The sequence below is a fragment of the Carex rostrata genome, chromosome 28, assembly GCF_964058835.1.
Source record: "Carex rostrata chromosome 28, lpCarRost1.2, whole genome shotgun sequence".
Lineage (NCBI taxonomy): Eukaryota > Viridiplantae > Streptophyta > Magnoliopsida > Poales > Cyperaceae > Carex > Carex rostrata.
Window position 1 is genome coordinate 5,614,055 of NC_135945.1, and position 13,664 is coordinate 5,627,718.

Genomic DNA, 13,664 nt, shown 5'->3' on the forward strand with positions numbered 1-13,664 from the left:
AACGATTTTCAAAGTGAGTTAATAAATAGTAAAAACAAATTTCAATAAATGTAAAATTTGGTCTCCTAGCACATTTTAATATGGAGATCACATCTAACGGTTTGGATCGATCATTTGGACTTTAAAAATCAGAAAATGACTTGGTTGCACGGGTGACTAATATGTATTCGGTAGCATATGGGCTGATATGCATATGGTCCAAATTTGAAATTTCAAAATCCAAAAAGTTAATATGAACTGTTCATCTTGTTCTCCATATTAATATGTACTTGGAGACCAAATTTTACATTTTTCTGAATTTTTTTACTATTTATTAAGCCACTTTAAAAATTACTGATTCAACGGTGGCTTAACAAAACAGTAAAATCAGCAGCTTGCCTCTTCTTCCTTTCTCTTTTTTTCTAAAAAACTTGGTAGTGGCTACCAAGGTTTTTTTCTTCCTTTCTTTTACTGTCTTTCTTCCACTCTCTATGATGCCAGAGCATGAAAGAACTCATAGATGAAGTGTTCATTAAGTTATTCAGAATCTAGGGAGTATGGATTCTGACACATTACAAGATGGTCCCTGGATTCTGACACATTATAACAATGTTGTATTCAGTCATTCCAAGTTGCAACCAAACTAATCCCAAGTTCACATATTACATGGACTTATTGTCAAATAAAACAAAGTTACATATAGCACCAGAGCCCTTGCCTCTTTTTGCCTATTTTTTTTAAAAAGAAAAAATTCGTCAATGCGGATAGTAGATAGATGATATTCTTAGCTGTTATTGCCAAAATTACATACACTCTGATTTTAAACAAAACATACAAAAACCATGAAAAAGCCACAGATATTTTATTTCCCAATTAAGCGCTCTTGATTATGTGGGTGAAGGATACCACCACTTTAGACATGCTAACTGTAGCTGTCATGTGGCCAATAGTGTGCGTCACAGCAACCCGGGCGAGTGCCTCAGCAATCATCATCGCCCACAAAACCAGCATGATAAAAGAACGCCTGGCCAGGTAAAGAGTGGATGTAAGCCATGGGTAGGGGAACACAGGTGTTCAGTACCTTCTTGTTATAGATATTGAACACGACGTTCAGGGCCCACCAGCTGGCGAAATAGATTCCTCTCTTCACCTTTTGTGCATCAGGAGGCGGGAGGCTTCTCCTCTCGTCCCGCAGAATTGGGTCCTGTTGTAAGGTGTTACTGAGGGTCGAGGAATCAAGGGATTGTACGACGACCCAATTTGGTTTTTGTTTCAAATTGGGTCCCGTTGTAAGACGAAGACCGCCTGTAACTCCATACCTTGACATTTATCTTCAAAAGGAAATCTCCAAGCTCGTTGTGCTTGCTGCAGCACATGCATTAATTGCTTGTTATTCCTTCCTCTTGAGACTCCTCTTTTTCCAAGGTCCTTCAAGGGACAAACAAAAACACTTCTTTGTAAATTCTTCTGTAAGTAAATATACTGTCATCAACTAAAAATGCAACACCAATCAGCATTTTTCAGTCAATAACTAACAGCCATATATTGAGTTTACTAATCAAATAGTTAGAAAATAGAAATTAATAATTTGCTTTTCCACATTTCATTAATCGAAATTAGTACCGCAACCAATATTTGCGGCATTATTCTAGCAAAAAAAAACAAACATTCTTAATTAGTTTATAGTAACCAAGTAGTTAACCTTTGCAAATTTTGAAAAATGAACAGTTCTAAAAATAAATTATACGACGTACGAAATTAGGTGTCTAATTAAAATGTTTGTCGACTACTATAAGACTAAACAATTGGATATGCAATATCTTTGCAGATGTAAACTCTTTGTTAATTTTCAAATGATAACAATAACAATTAATTTAGAAAATACTGGACTTAAGTTTGTAAAATTCTGCGTAGTAAAAGTTTAATTGTAGATATATTCTATGTGAAAACCCAAGTTCCATAAATACCAAATAATACAATGTTCCATGCATATAGATATGAAAAATAGTCTCAAGATGGAGAAGCATGTGCAAGCATGAAGAATATACAAGTTGAATATTATTTTAGATTTTGGCATCAGGAACTGTCGCTCTTGACTTTAATACAGCAAAAAATTGATCCTAAGCTATGACTCATAAACCCAAAAAAAGATAAAATACAAGTTGTTGACTCTATAAAGCATAAATTTGGCCGTAGAACCAAAAAAATAACTCTAAACCGAAAAAAAAAGATTGAAAGGGAACTTTTGGAGCAAGGGATCTGGATTTGTGTACATAACCTTTTCCCCAATCAACAGAGAAGCAAATAATGGATCAAAGTGGATAATTTGGTAATTAATCAAGTAGCCTCTAACCTTGCATTTGGGCCCAATTGAGAGTAGCAGAATGTCGTCCTCACAGCAATTAAACTTTCACCAAATCTTTTAATTTTTTCCTAAGAAAAGTTTGTGCCACGAGATTAGTTTAATTTCAGTCAGTGTTTTTCACCAACTTCCTAAGAAAAGAAAAAATAAATAGATGACTGAAATACTTTCTGATAAAAAAATAATAATAACCTTGAAGGATCAGACCATTAACGACTTGTAATCTCACTTACCTAAACAAGCAACAGTCGATTGGAAAATAATAATAAAAAAAGAGCCAAGAAGAAGTTTTACCTTCGAATCATTGGAGCTGACAAAGAATCACGAAAGCAATTTGAGATGTAATTTTGAGAGAAAATGGAAGAGACGGAGGACAGAATATACAAGGGGCAACATTATATAAGGACAAAAAAAAAGGGAAAGAACCTGAAATAAAGTTGACTTCTGTAGCTATAATGCTGTATTCATATTTGTAGCGAATTGTGGGTATCCTCTACAAACTGACCCGGTAGAGGATTATTATAAAACGATTGCTGCACGTTATTAAGTTTTTCTTTAGATGTGTGGGAAAAATAATGCTTTAGTTTTTTTTTTTTTTTTTCCTGTTTTGCCACATTCTGTGGGCTATTGCAGAAATGTTTCAACGGCGCCTTCACTTTAACCGAAAATTTTATTAATAGAAAAATAAAACAACAAATATCGCCAATAGTAAAATGTCAGAATTTGAAATCTAAGAAAAACGTCGTAATTTATAACTTCCGCTGAATTCATAATTTATAATTTGTAACTTTCACTGTAATAATGATTTCATTATTTATAATTTACGCTGAACGTTATAAACTATAACGTTCTCATTAACGAAATCTAACTCACTAGTTAACGAAACATAAAAAAAAAAGAACGTTGATTTCAATAACGTATGGATAGTATGAATAAAATAAAATAAAATTAGAAGATGTTATGTATTGCAGATCTCTGGAGATAGATTGTTTTTTTTTATGATCTCCGGACGCCGGAGTAACGTCCCGATTTGTTTTCATTAAGTTAACTATAATAGTTTTCTTACATCTCAAAATTTGACAAATTCTTTCACTATTTTGGATTTTTATTTTTATTTTTTATTAATAAAAATTTCGGACGACTTTCATGTCCATTGCTAAAAGAAAATAAATTATCAAATTTTTGATATGGTGAATCTAAGTTTCCACATTTAAAAAAAAAGGTTAATGTTACCATTTTCGTTGGAGCTATTATATGTTATTGGGCTCACTGTATTATTGCACACTACAAAATTTCATATACAGACTGTTGGTAATCTAAAAATTAAATTGATCACGCATATATTTTATATACAAAATAAAAAACATGAACAAATTTCAAATTATATTATATTATACTACATTACTACACAATAAAGTTATAAAATATATGCAGGCGTATTAAATTTATTCACAATATTGATTGTTTTTTCATGGCATATGCCTTACAAGCAGCTCCTCAGATCACTGGAAATAAGAATGTGCATGCTAACAAGTAGTTAAGAAATTCATAATAGCATCAGAACTGCATTAATCTCTGATTGGTATAGTACTGCATTCCTCTAGCATGTTAATAGTTCAAAAGCCTACCAGTATATTGTTAACATTTTGAAGGAACTAGGTATATGAAGATAATATCATAATTTGTACTGGTATCAGAATCAGATAATGTTAGTCTTGATATACATCCTCTATTTTGCATATCCAACTTTTATTCACATATTGGCTCGACATGCGTACACAACATACTTTACAATTTTGAAGGAACTAGGTATATGCAGGAAGACTGGTACTGTGAAACCTTTTCTATCTTCTCTGAAAGCCTATTATATGTCAGTACTTTAATTACCAAAATAGACAGAATAAGGAGACATTTTTTTGTGGCATGGTACGGTGTCTTCACAGAATCAAGGAAGATCAACTTAGCAAATTGGCAAATGGTGTGCACACGAAAGAAATTATGAGGTCTAGGAATCGTAGATTTAAAAGTTTCAATCAAACCTTGTTAATCAAGTGGTATATGAAGATAATACTAATTTGTACTGGTATAGGATAATGTTAGTCTTGATATACATCCTCTATTTTGCATGTACTACTTTTATTACCTTCGCTCGACATGCGTACTCAACGTACTTTACAATTTTGTAAAAAATATAAGAACAACAAAACATAATTTGTTATATTTTTCAGTTTATTTTGCTGGTATTTTAGGTAGATTTGAGTAATTTGATTTATCTTTACATGTGTTACAGTTTTCTGGCATGTGCAGTTTTGTTTTCTTATACTTTCCTGTTGTATGTGTTCACAGAAATGTATGATTTATTCAGAACTCAGAAAAAGTTAATTTCATTAAAACATAATTTTAATGAAGCTCATTTTGAAATTATTTATCTGTTTCAGCATTTATGATTTACTGAACTTTACTGACATGATATGAAGCTAGGTACAATTTACTGGTAATTGGCGACCATAATTAATTAGTGCATAATGAGTTTCTACTCTAGGCAATTTCTGTGAGTGTCAGCAATTGTAACAAGAATTGACAGTCGAATCACACTCTGAAACCCAACCAGATCATACCTGGCACTATTCTGACGTCACTTTGCGGAAGATGTCTGGCATGTGCTTTACTCTTTACCAGTACTATCAAATCAGTTTTTCCTTTTTGAAACATCTACGCGTAGGATATCAAACAGTGGAGAAAAAGATAATATTCTGCGAGCATGATTGTGGTATGGTAATCCTAAAGTAGAATTTGGCAAATTTATATACCTATGCCATAAAAACAAAGATCACATTGCAGGCAATGCTACAATCGACAAACATCGTTTTCCAGTTCAGACTGGCTGTATCACAGTTCAGACTGGCTGTATCAGTATTCAGACAGATCTTTCCAAGATTATAGAATTCAGGCCTTTTCTGAACAGATTCACAGAAATCAGACTAATTTATAAACAAAACCCATTAAAGAAAATCAGACTTTTCAATTTTCAGCTGGTAGTTCACAAACCCAGAGTGCCAATATTGTCAGAAAGAATCATTCCTACGGGAAAGGCTTAAATGCAACATCCCTAATTTGCTCGAGTTCACTCTTCAATTTCAACAATCGAGCCAAGTCAGCATTTGCCAGATCAGCCCTCCATACGCTTTCTTCTGACGTCACTTTGTGGATCGCCGCCTTGAGACTCTCATTTTTGCGCTTACTGGCTTCCAGCCGAGCACGAAGCTCCGATGCTTGTCGAATGAGAACAGAAATCGAGTCGGGACATTCAATTTCTGACGCATCGTCTTCATGATTTGTCTCTGTCTGTCCGTCGGTGGAGGTAGAGGTGGGGAACAAACGATCGAGGGTGGATGAACTACCGCAATTAGGGCTTGTGTAAAAGTAGGGATTTCCGGCAGGAGAGAAAGCCACAATTCTCACATTGACTCCACACAACACACTCAGCTCTTCCGCCTTCTTAAACAATCCCTTGCGTCTTTTGCTGAAACATACCTTCAATCAAAACCCAACAACTTAAGTCTAATTAAACACATTATATAAATCTCAAAAGAGATTGAGATTGTTTACTTTGATGTACAAATTATGGTAAACATGCATTATTCAAATGGCATGATCCATTCTTTGTTAGCCCTAGCTAGCTTATTATAATATAGAGATAATAATTAAGATGTAATGAATCTCTCATCAAGGCATATTGACAAACATGTACCTGCCGATAGTTTTCCTTCTCAATCAATTCCATTGGTATCTTTCTTTTGCCACCCTTCTTTTGATTTTGATTGCTGCTGCTACCACTACCGTTCTCCATGGAATTTTAGTTATCTATCTCAATTTCCTTGGTGGTTTTTTTGTTTCCGAAAGAGAGAAAATTGAACGAGTAGGTTTTGGGTTTAATATTTAAAGAAACAAAGTGTCCGTTATTTAAAGAAAAGTGAACTATTTTTAATTAGGCTTCTCTACGAGATTTCCGAAAATAGAACCAATCATTTCTATTTTGGGCTTTGCCTTGAGCCGGACCGACCGCTCTCAATTATATTTTTTTGTAATTAAAGCATCATTAAAAATGGAGAGGATCCGTTGATTTAAAAAAAAAAATAGAATTATACAAAATTCTTTAATTGCACACGATAATATGTTCAATAATGTATTACTTCTATTAGAAGGGATCCAATTACAACATTTGTAAGTTACAATATCTTAAAATTTGGTTTTGTGATTTTTAAAGTTAAAACTGTCGATCCAAACCGTTTAACCTGATATCTATATTAAAATGTGCTAGGAGATTACATTTTACATTTTTTTTTTTGTGAATTTTTGTACTATATGTTAAGTATATTACAAAATTGTTGTTTTAGATAATTTTGGACCACTGAAAAACAATAGTTTTGTAAAATACTTAATAAATAATAAAAAAATAATAAAATATATAAAATTTGATCTCCAAGTACATTTTAATATAGATATCATGTTGAATGGTTTAGATCGATTGTTTGAACTTTAAAAGTCGTAAAAACGAATTGTTGTAAAATATTGTAAATTACAAATGTTGTAAGTGGATCTCTCCTCTAATTCTATTCCTATTTCCTATGTGCAAGTTTAGTTAATTGTTTAATCTCTGTTGATTTTTTTAATGTTCCCAGGAAAAAATTGTTTGACTGAAAATCAGTTGTTGTGTTTTACACTTTTTCTATGCTCTTTATATTTTGCAAGTATTTCTAGTTGTTATCTATTTTTTTTTTTGTACCGTTACCTACTCTATCCATTTACGGTATGCTTTGTATGAATTCGTATCCTCTGCATTAACTCAAAACGGAATCTTTCGAGTTAATAAATATTGACCATTTGATCTGCTTTAAGATTCGTGCAGACTAAATCTGCACTAATATTAAAGGGCCTCCTATATGGTAAGCATGAGCCGAATTGGTTCCGTTTAAAATCAGACGATTGAGATTCATTAACTCAAAAGATTCCTTTTTGAGTTAATGCAGAGGATATGCATTCGCTTTGTATGAAGTGTGCCAAGGTCCCTTAAGTTTATTACTAAATCCAATGCTATAGTTCATGCAATCGTGACCCTTGATCGATGATGAGCTTTATTCTGAGATCAAATATTATTTTCAAAACTCCCACTCAAATTATCCAATTTATTTTAAATAAATAAAGTATCTATTTTAACTTTTATTAAAAAAAAATAAAAATATATAGTTTGTGTAAGAAATACGTTTTGTCTTCTAATTGATCAATTTATGAGGACAAATAGTTCATTTCTTTACTTGTCATGCATATTTTATGTGTTCAGCACAAGTAAGAAAATGAATTATATATTTGCTCTGACAAGTCACAACTGTCAATTAAAAGACTGAATGTTTCTCTTATACATGTTGCATAATTTTTATTTTTAAATTAAAGATGAAATGAATACTTTATACATACAAAATGAGCTTTGATAGAAAGTTAATAAATTGAGTAAACTTGTGGGGTTTTGATATTTAGAAGGGTAAATATGCAATTATGAATTTCAGAGGTAGAGATACGTAACTTCGAGTTTTTTTAGGGCTATACACGAAATTGTGCCAAATTTTAATTTTAGGGGGAATTTCATGTATACCCCTCAAAAACTTTAAAATTACGTATTCCCCCCTCTAAATGGTTTTTATGCTTTTAATACATATTGTCGTGTGCAATTAAAGAATTTTGTATAATTCTATTTTTTTTTTAAATCAACGGATCCTCTCTATTTTTAATGATGCTTTAATTACAAAAAAATTATAATTGAGAGCGGTCGGCCCCGGCTTAAGGCAAAGCCCAAAATAGAAATGATTGGTTCAATTAAAAATAGTTGACTTTTCTTTAAATAACGGATACTTTGTTTCTTTAAATATTAAACCCCAAAACCTACTCGTTCAATTTTCTCTCTTTCGGCAACACAAAAAAGCACCGAACAAATTGAGAAAGATAACTAACATTCCATGGAGAACGGTAGTGGTAGCAGCAGCAATCAAAATAAAAAGAAGGGTGGAAAAAGAAAGATACCAATGGAATTGATTGAGAAGGAAAACTATCGGCAGGTACATGTTTGTCAATATGCCTTGATGAGAGATTCATTTATAAGCTAGGGCTAACAAAGAATGAATCATACCATTTGAATAATTCATGTTTACCATTAATTTGTACATCCAAGTAAACAACCTCAATTTCTTTTGAGATTTATATAATGTGTTTAATTAGACTTAAGTTGTTGGGTTTTGATTGAAGGTATGTTTCAGCAAAAGACGCAAGGGATTGTTTAAGAAGGCGGAAGAGCTGAGTGTGTTGTGTGGAGTCAATGTGAGAATTGTGGCTTTCTCTCCTGCCGGAAATCCCTACTTTTACACAAGCCCTAATTGCGGTAGTTCATCCACCCTCGATCATTTGTTCCCCACCTCTACCTCCATTGACGGACAGACACAGACGGATCATGAAGGTGACGCGTCAGAAATGGAATGTCCTGACTCGATTTCTGTTCTCAGTCGACAAGCAGCGGAGCTTCATGCTCGGCTGGAAGCCAGTAAGCGCAAAAATGAGAGTCTGAAGGCGGCGATCCACAAAGTGATGTCAGAAGAAAGCGTATGGAGGGCTGATCTGGCAAATGCCGACTTGGCTCGATTGTTGAAATTGAAGAGTGAACTCGAGCAAATCAGGGATGTTGCATTTAAGCCTGTCCTGTAGGAATGATTCTTTCTGACGATATTGGCACTCTGGGTTTGTGAACTACCAGTTGAAAATTGAAAAGTCTGATTTTCTGTAATTTTTTTTTTTTATAAATTAGTCTGATTTCTGTGAATCTGTTCAGAAATAGTCTATCTGAATACTGATATTCAGAAAGTTATGTTTTGGAGAATTAGTCTGAATTAATTGTTAAATCTGTTCTGATCTGATAAGAACTCTGATTGATATTTGATTGTATGATCCCCATACCAGCGCCAATTAACTAGAAAACAAAACTGAAATCAGAAAACATTGTAGGACTTGCATGTAAGATTCAAATTTGTGCTTGTGTGCTAGCTGTATCTAAGTATCTTTGTTGCAGCATGATTTCTTCCATCAGCTCTTGTATCTGTCTATGGTGGCCCCAGAAAAGTTCTTGAACATCTCTCTCTTCAAGTGATGAACTGTGTGATTAGTAGTATTGTCCTCTCTTCTTTTGTGGGTCCGGTACACAGCTTGTGCTGCATCTGATGCCCCATTTGGCATCCTAGTCCCTGGAATTTCATTTATTATTGTTCTATGCACTGCAGCATGTATGGGCAATCACTAAATAATTGTCGAACAGATTCAGAATTCATTCTGCACAATATGCAGCCTTTTCTGGTTAATTTTTTAATCCATCAGAAGCTTGTTTTTTAACATGAGCTAACCAAATACCTTGAACCTAGGTGGTGGTTTCAGTGACCAAATTTTATTTACATGATGACTGTTTGTGCCTGGGCCATCCTTCTTTGCAAAGTAAGCACTTTTTACCAAAAATACCCCTGAAGCTGCCCCCTTCCAAATTACCTCGTCATATGTTGTGCTCATAGAAGGGAGATGTGTAATGAGGCTTACCATACCCCAATCATGTTCACAGAATATTATCTTTGCTCCACTGTTTGATATCCTACACATAGATGTCTCAAAAAGTATAAACTGATTTGATAGTACTGGTAAAGAGTAAGGCACATGCCAGACATCTTCCGCAAAGTGACGTCAGAAGAGTGTCAGGTATGATCTGGTTGGGGTTTCAGAGTGTGATTCCCCTTCATGCGCCTATCATATTTGGATTGCATTTCCATGCCTATAGGTAACATTAATTGTACCGATTCGGCTGTCAATTCTTGTTACAATTGCTGACACTCACAGAAATTGCCTAGAGTAGTAACTCACTAGGCACTAATCAATTAAGGTCGCCAATTACCACCAAATTGTACCTAGCTTCATATCATGTCAGTAAAATTCAGTAAATCATAAATGCTGAAACAGATAAATAATTTCAAAATGAGCTTAACTAAAATTATGTTTAAATGAAATTAACTTTTGCTGAGTTTTGAATAAATCATACCTTTCTGTGAACACATACAACAGCAAAGTATAAGAAAACAAAACTGCACATGCCAGAAAACTGTAACATATGTAAAGATAACTCAAATCTACCTAAAATACCGGCAAAATAAACTGAAAATATAACAAATTATGTTTTTTTATTCTTATATTTTTGACAAAATTGTAAAGTATGTTGACTACGCATGTCGAGCCAATGTAATAAAAGTCGGATATGCAAAATAGAGGATGTATATCAATACTAACATTATCTTATACCAGTACAAATTGGTATTATCTTCATATACCTAGTTCCTTCAAAATGTTAACAATGTACTGGTAAGCTTTTGAAAAATTCTACTGGCCTAAGTAATAGCTTTCTATTTACATGACAGAGCAATGCAGTATTATACCATTCAGAGATTAATTTAGTTCTGATGCCATCATGAATTCCTTAAATCTTAACTACTTGTTAGAACATTCTTATTGATGGAATTAATTTTGGTAAATTAATTTGGGGTAATCTGGTTGTTTGACCACATTTTGATCTTTGGTCTTGTCCATGGAATTTGTTTGTTTAATGGGAGATATCTGGAGAAAAGAAGGGTATATGGAATTAATTTGGGTAAAATAATTGTGGCTATTTGCTAGAAATAAAGTTTAATTTCAACAGCACTGGAGGTTTGCTGTATTTGGCCTAGTCTTTATCTTTATTTGTTGGAACCAGATCCTGGAACTGAGTGCTAAGTAATGCCACAGCTTTTTTTTAAGATAATTGATTTCTTATATATATAAAAAAAAAAAAAAACTAAATTCCGAACCAAAGATTAGAGATACAATAGCACAATTTTCTCAAAAAAAAAAAAAAAAATAGCACAAGAGTCAAGACAACCAAGTACAATCAGGGCTGCACCAGCAACCATAGTGACAAATGAATTATTCGGGTTCGGTTTGGCGAAGTCAAAAATTCGTGATTCGGAATAATTCGGATATAATTCGGGTATAATTCGGGAATGATTCGGAATTATCCTGACCAGAGATCTCAGTCCTTCAAGAGAGCAAAAACAAAAACAAAAAACAAAAAAAAGGTGGTACGATAAATGTAAAATTCGTAGGATATGATACATTTCTCTGTGTACATAATTTATAACTTTATTGGGCAGTAATGTAGTATAACATAATTTGAAATTTGTTCATGTTTTTATTTTGTATATAAAAATATATGCGCGATCAATTTAATTTTTAAATACCACTACAAAATATCTGTATATGAAATTTTGAAGTGTGCAATAATATAGCGAGCAAGCGAAAAAAATCATGTAACAGACAGCAAGGACAATTTTATATATATTAAATTTTACTGGAGAAAAATGTAAAATCATGAACTTGTAATTATTATAATTTAAAAATGCATAGATTTGCCGTAATGGAATGGAGTTCCGGTACCAGACTCAAATATTTAGTCCCACATGAGTTAAGAGGAAATGGGAGTTAGGCGTTGTGTTCGCCAAACTCAAATTATGAAATACGCCAGGTGGCAAATGCGATACGCATCACATCACATGGCAATCGCGTGAGAATCCGTATCGGACACGGATGCGGGGGACTTTTTGAAGAATCCGGGGAGCATAAATGGGGATAAGATTTCCCAAGTAACACAAATTTTCAGTTTTGATTCAAACCGTCCGATTTGAGATGGAATGTGTGGTGTTCCTTCAATATTCGTGCTAGAGCAAATCAAACGTCCAGATCCAAATACAAAATTTTGAGTTACTTTGGGAGATCCGAATTTAAAATAATTCAATTTGATTTTTTTGGGCCCAACCAAAAAGAATTATTCGGATTTTCTTATGAAATAAAATATGACAAAAATTTTCTCACCAAAGAGCAAAAGAGAGATTGGAATTTTGGTGGAACAATTCTCTAAACCCTAAACCCTAAAAAAAATTCCATTTACTTATTTATTGCTATTTTATTTTGATTGACCGTATATTTATAAATTGATCCCAGTAACATACAATACAATAGTCCAAAGAAAATTTTAACATTAACATTAATTTTTTCTTTTTTTTTGTTTTAAACGTGGTAACTCAGATGTACCATATGCAAGGTTAGAAGCTACTTGATTAATTACCAATTTTCCACTTTGATTGGGGAAAAGGTTATGTGCACAAATCCAGACCCCTTGCTCCAAAAGTTCCCTTTCAATTTGTTTGTTTTTTTTTTTTTTTTGGTTTAGGGTTAGTTTTTTGGTTCTACAGCCAAATTTATGCTTTATATAGTCAACAACTTCTATTTTTTTTCTTTGTTTGGGTACATGAGTCATAGCTTAGGATCAATTTTTTGCTGTATTAAAGTCAAGAACGACAGTTACTGATGCTAAAATCTAAAATAATATTCAACTTGTATATTTTTCATGGTTGCACATGCTTCTCCATCTTGAGACTATTTTTCATATCTATATGCATGGAACATTGTATTATTTGGTATTTACGGAACATGTTTGGACTTTCACGTAGAATATATCTGCAAATAAGCTTTAACTACGCAGAATTTTACAAACTTAAGTCCAGTATTTTCTAAATTAATTGAAACAAAAACCAAATCGGGTCGTCATACAATCCCTCGATTGTTCGACCCTCAGTAACACCTTACAACGGGACCCAATTCTGTGGGAAGAGAGGAGAAGCCTCCCACCTCCTGATGCACAAAAGGTGAAGATAGGAATCTATTTCGCCAGCTGGTGGGCCCTGAACGCCGTGTTCAATATCTATAACAAGAAGGTACTGAACACCCGTGTTCCCCTACCCATGGCTTACATCCACTCTTTACCTGGCCAGGCGTTCTTTTATCATGCTGGTTTTGTGGGCAATGATGATTGCTGAGGCACTCGCCCGGGTTGCTGTGACGCACACTATTGGCCACATGGCAGCTACAGTTAGCATGTCTAAAGTGGTGGTATCCTTCACCCACATAATCAAGAGCGCTTAATTGGGAAATAAAATATCTGTGGCTTTTTCATGGTTTTTGTATGTTTTGTTTAAAATCAGTCTAAGAATATCATCTATCTACCATTTAACTTTGTTTTATTTGACAATAAGCCCCTGTAATTAATATATGAATGGCTATTTTGTTGCTCTTGCATATTATGTGAACTTGGGATTATTTTGGTTGTAACTTGTAATGACTGAATATAAAATTATTTCTCTGTTACTCATTTTTTGGA

The 13,664-nt window shown here is 33.5% G+C and overlaps 2 protein-coding genes and 1 long non-coding RNA gene across 5 annotated transcripts in view; 1 reads left to right on the forward strand and 2 right to left on the reverse strand.

The window, feature by feature from the left end:
- Window positions 1-641: 641 nt before the first annotated feature.
- LOC144545604 (uncharacterized) overlaps window positions 642-13,664 on the reverse strand; it is a 50,272-nt gene continuing 37,249 nt past the window's right edge. Inside the window, exons 1-4 of one of the 3 annotated variants that reach the window (XR_013508566.1) lie at window positions 2,636-2,698; window positions 2,333-2,412; window positions 1,061-1,407; window positions 642-707 (exon numbers count right to left, since the gene is read on the reverse strand). This is a non-coding gene — a long non-coding RNA (uncharacterized LOC144545604). The other 2 variants (XR_013508564.1, XR_013508565.1) reach the window with 2 other exon arrangements.
- Window positions 5,282-6,288, reverse strand: LOC144545857 (agamous-like MADS-box protein AGL61). The gene is made up of 2 exons (XM_078294423.1): window positions 6,093-6,288; window positions 5,282-5,875 (listed from the first exon to the last, which is right to left on the reverse strand). The coding sequence occupies exons 1-2, from the start codon at window positions 6,189-6,191 to the stop codon at window positions 5,423-5,425; spliced, it is 552 nt and encodes a 183-aa protein (XP_078150549.1). The 5' UTR covers window positions 6,192-6,288; the 3' UTR covers window positions 5,282-5,422.
- On the forward strand, window positions 8,284-9,241 carry LOC144545913 (agamous-like MADS-box protein AGL61). The gene is made up of 2 exons (XM_078294477.1): window positions 8,284-8,451; window positions 8,639-9,241. The coding sequence occupies exons 1-2, from the start codon at window positions 8,353-8,355 to the stop codon at window positions 9,089-9,091; spliced, it is 552 nt and encodes a 183-aa protein (XP_078150603.1). The 5' UTR covers window positions 8,284-8,352; the 3' UTR covers window positions 9,092-9,241.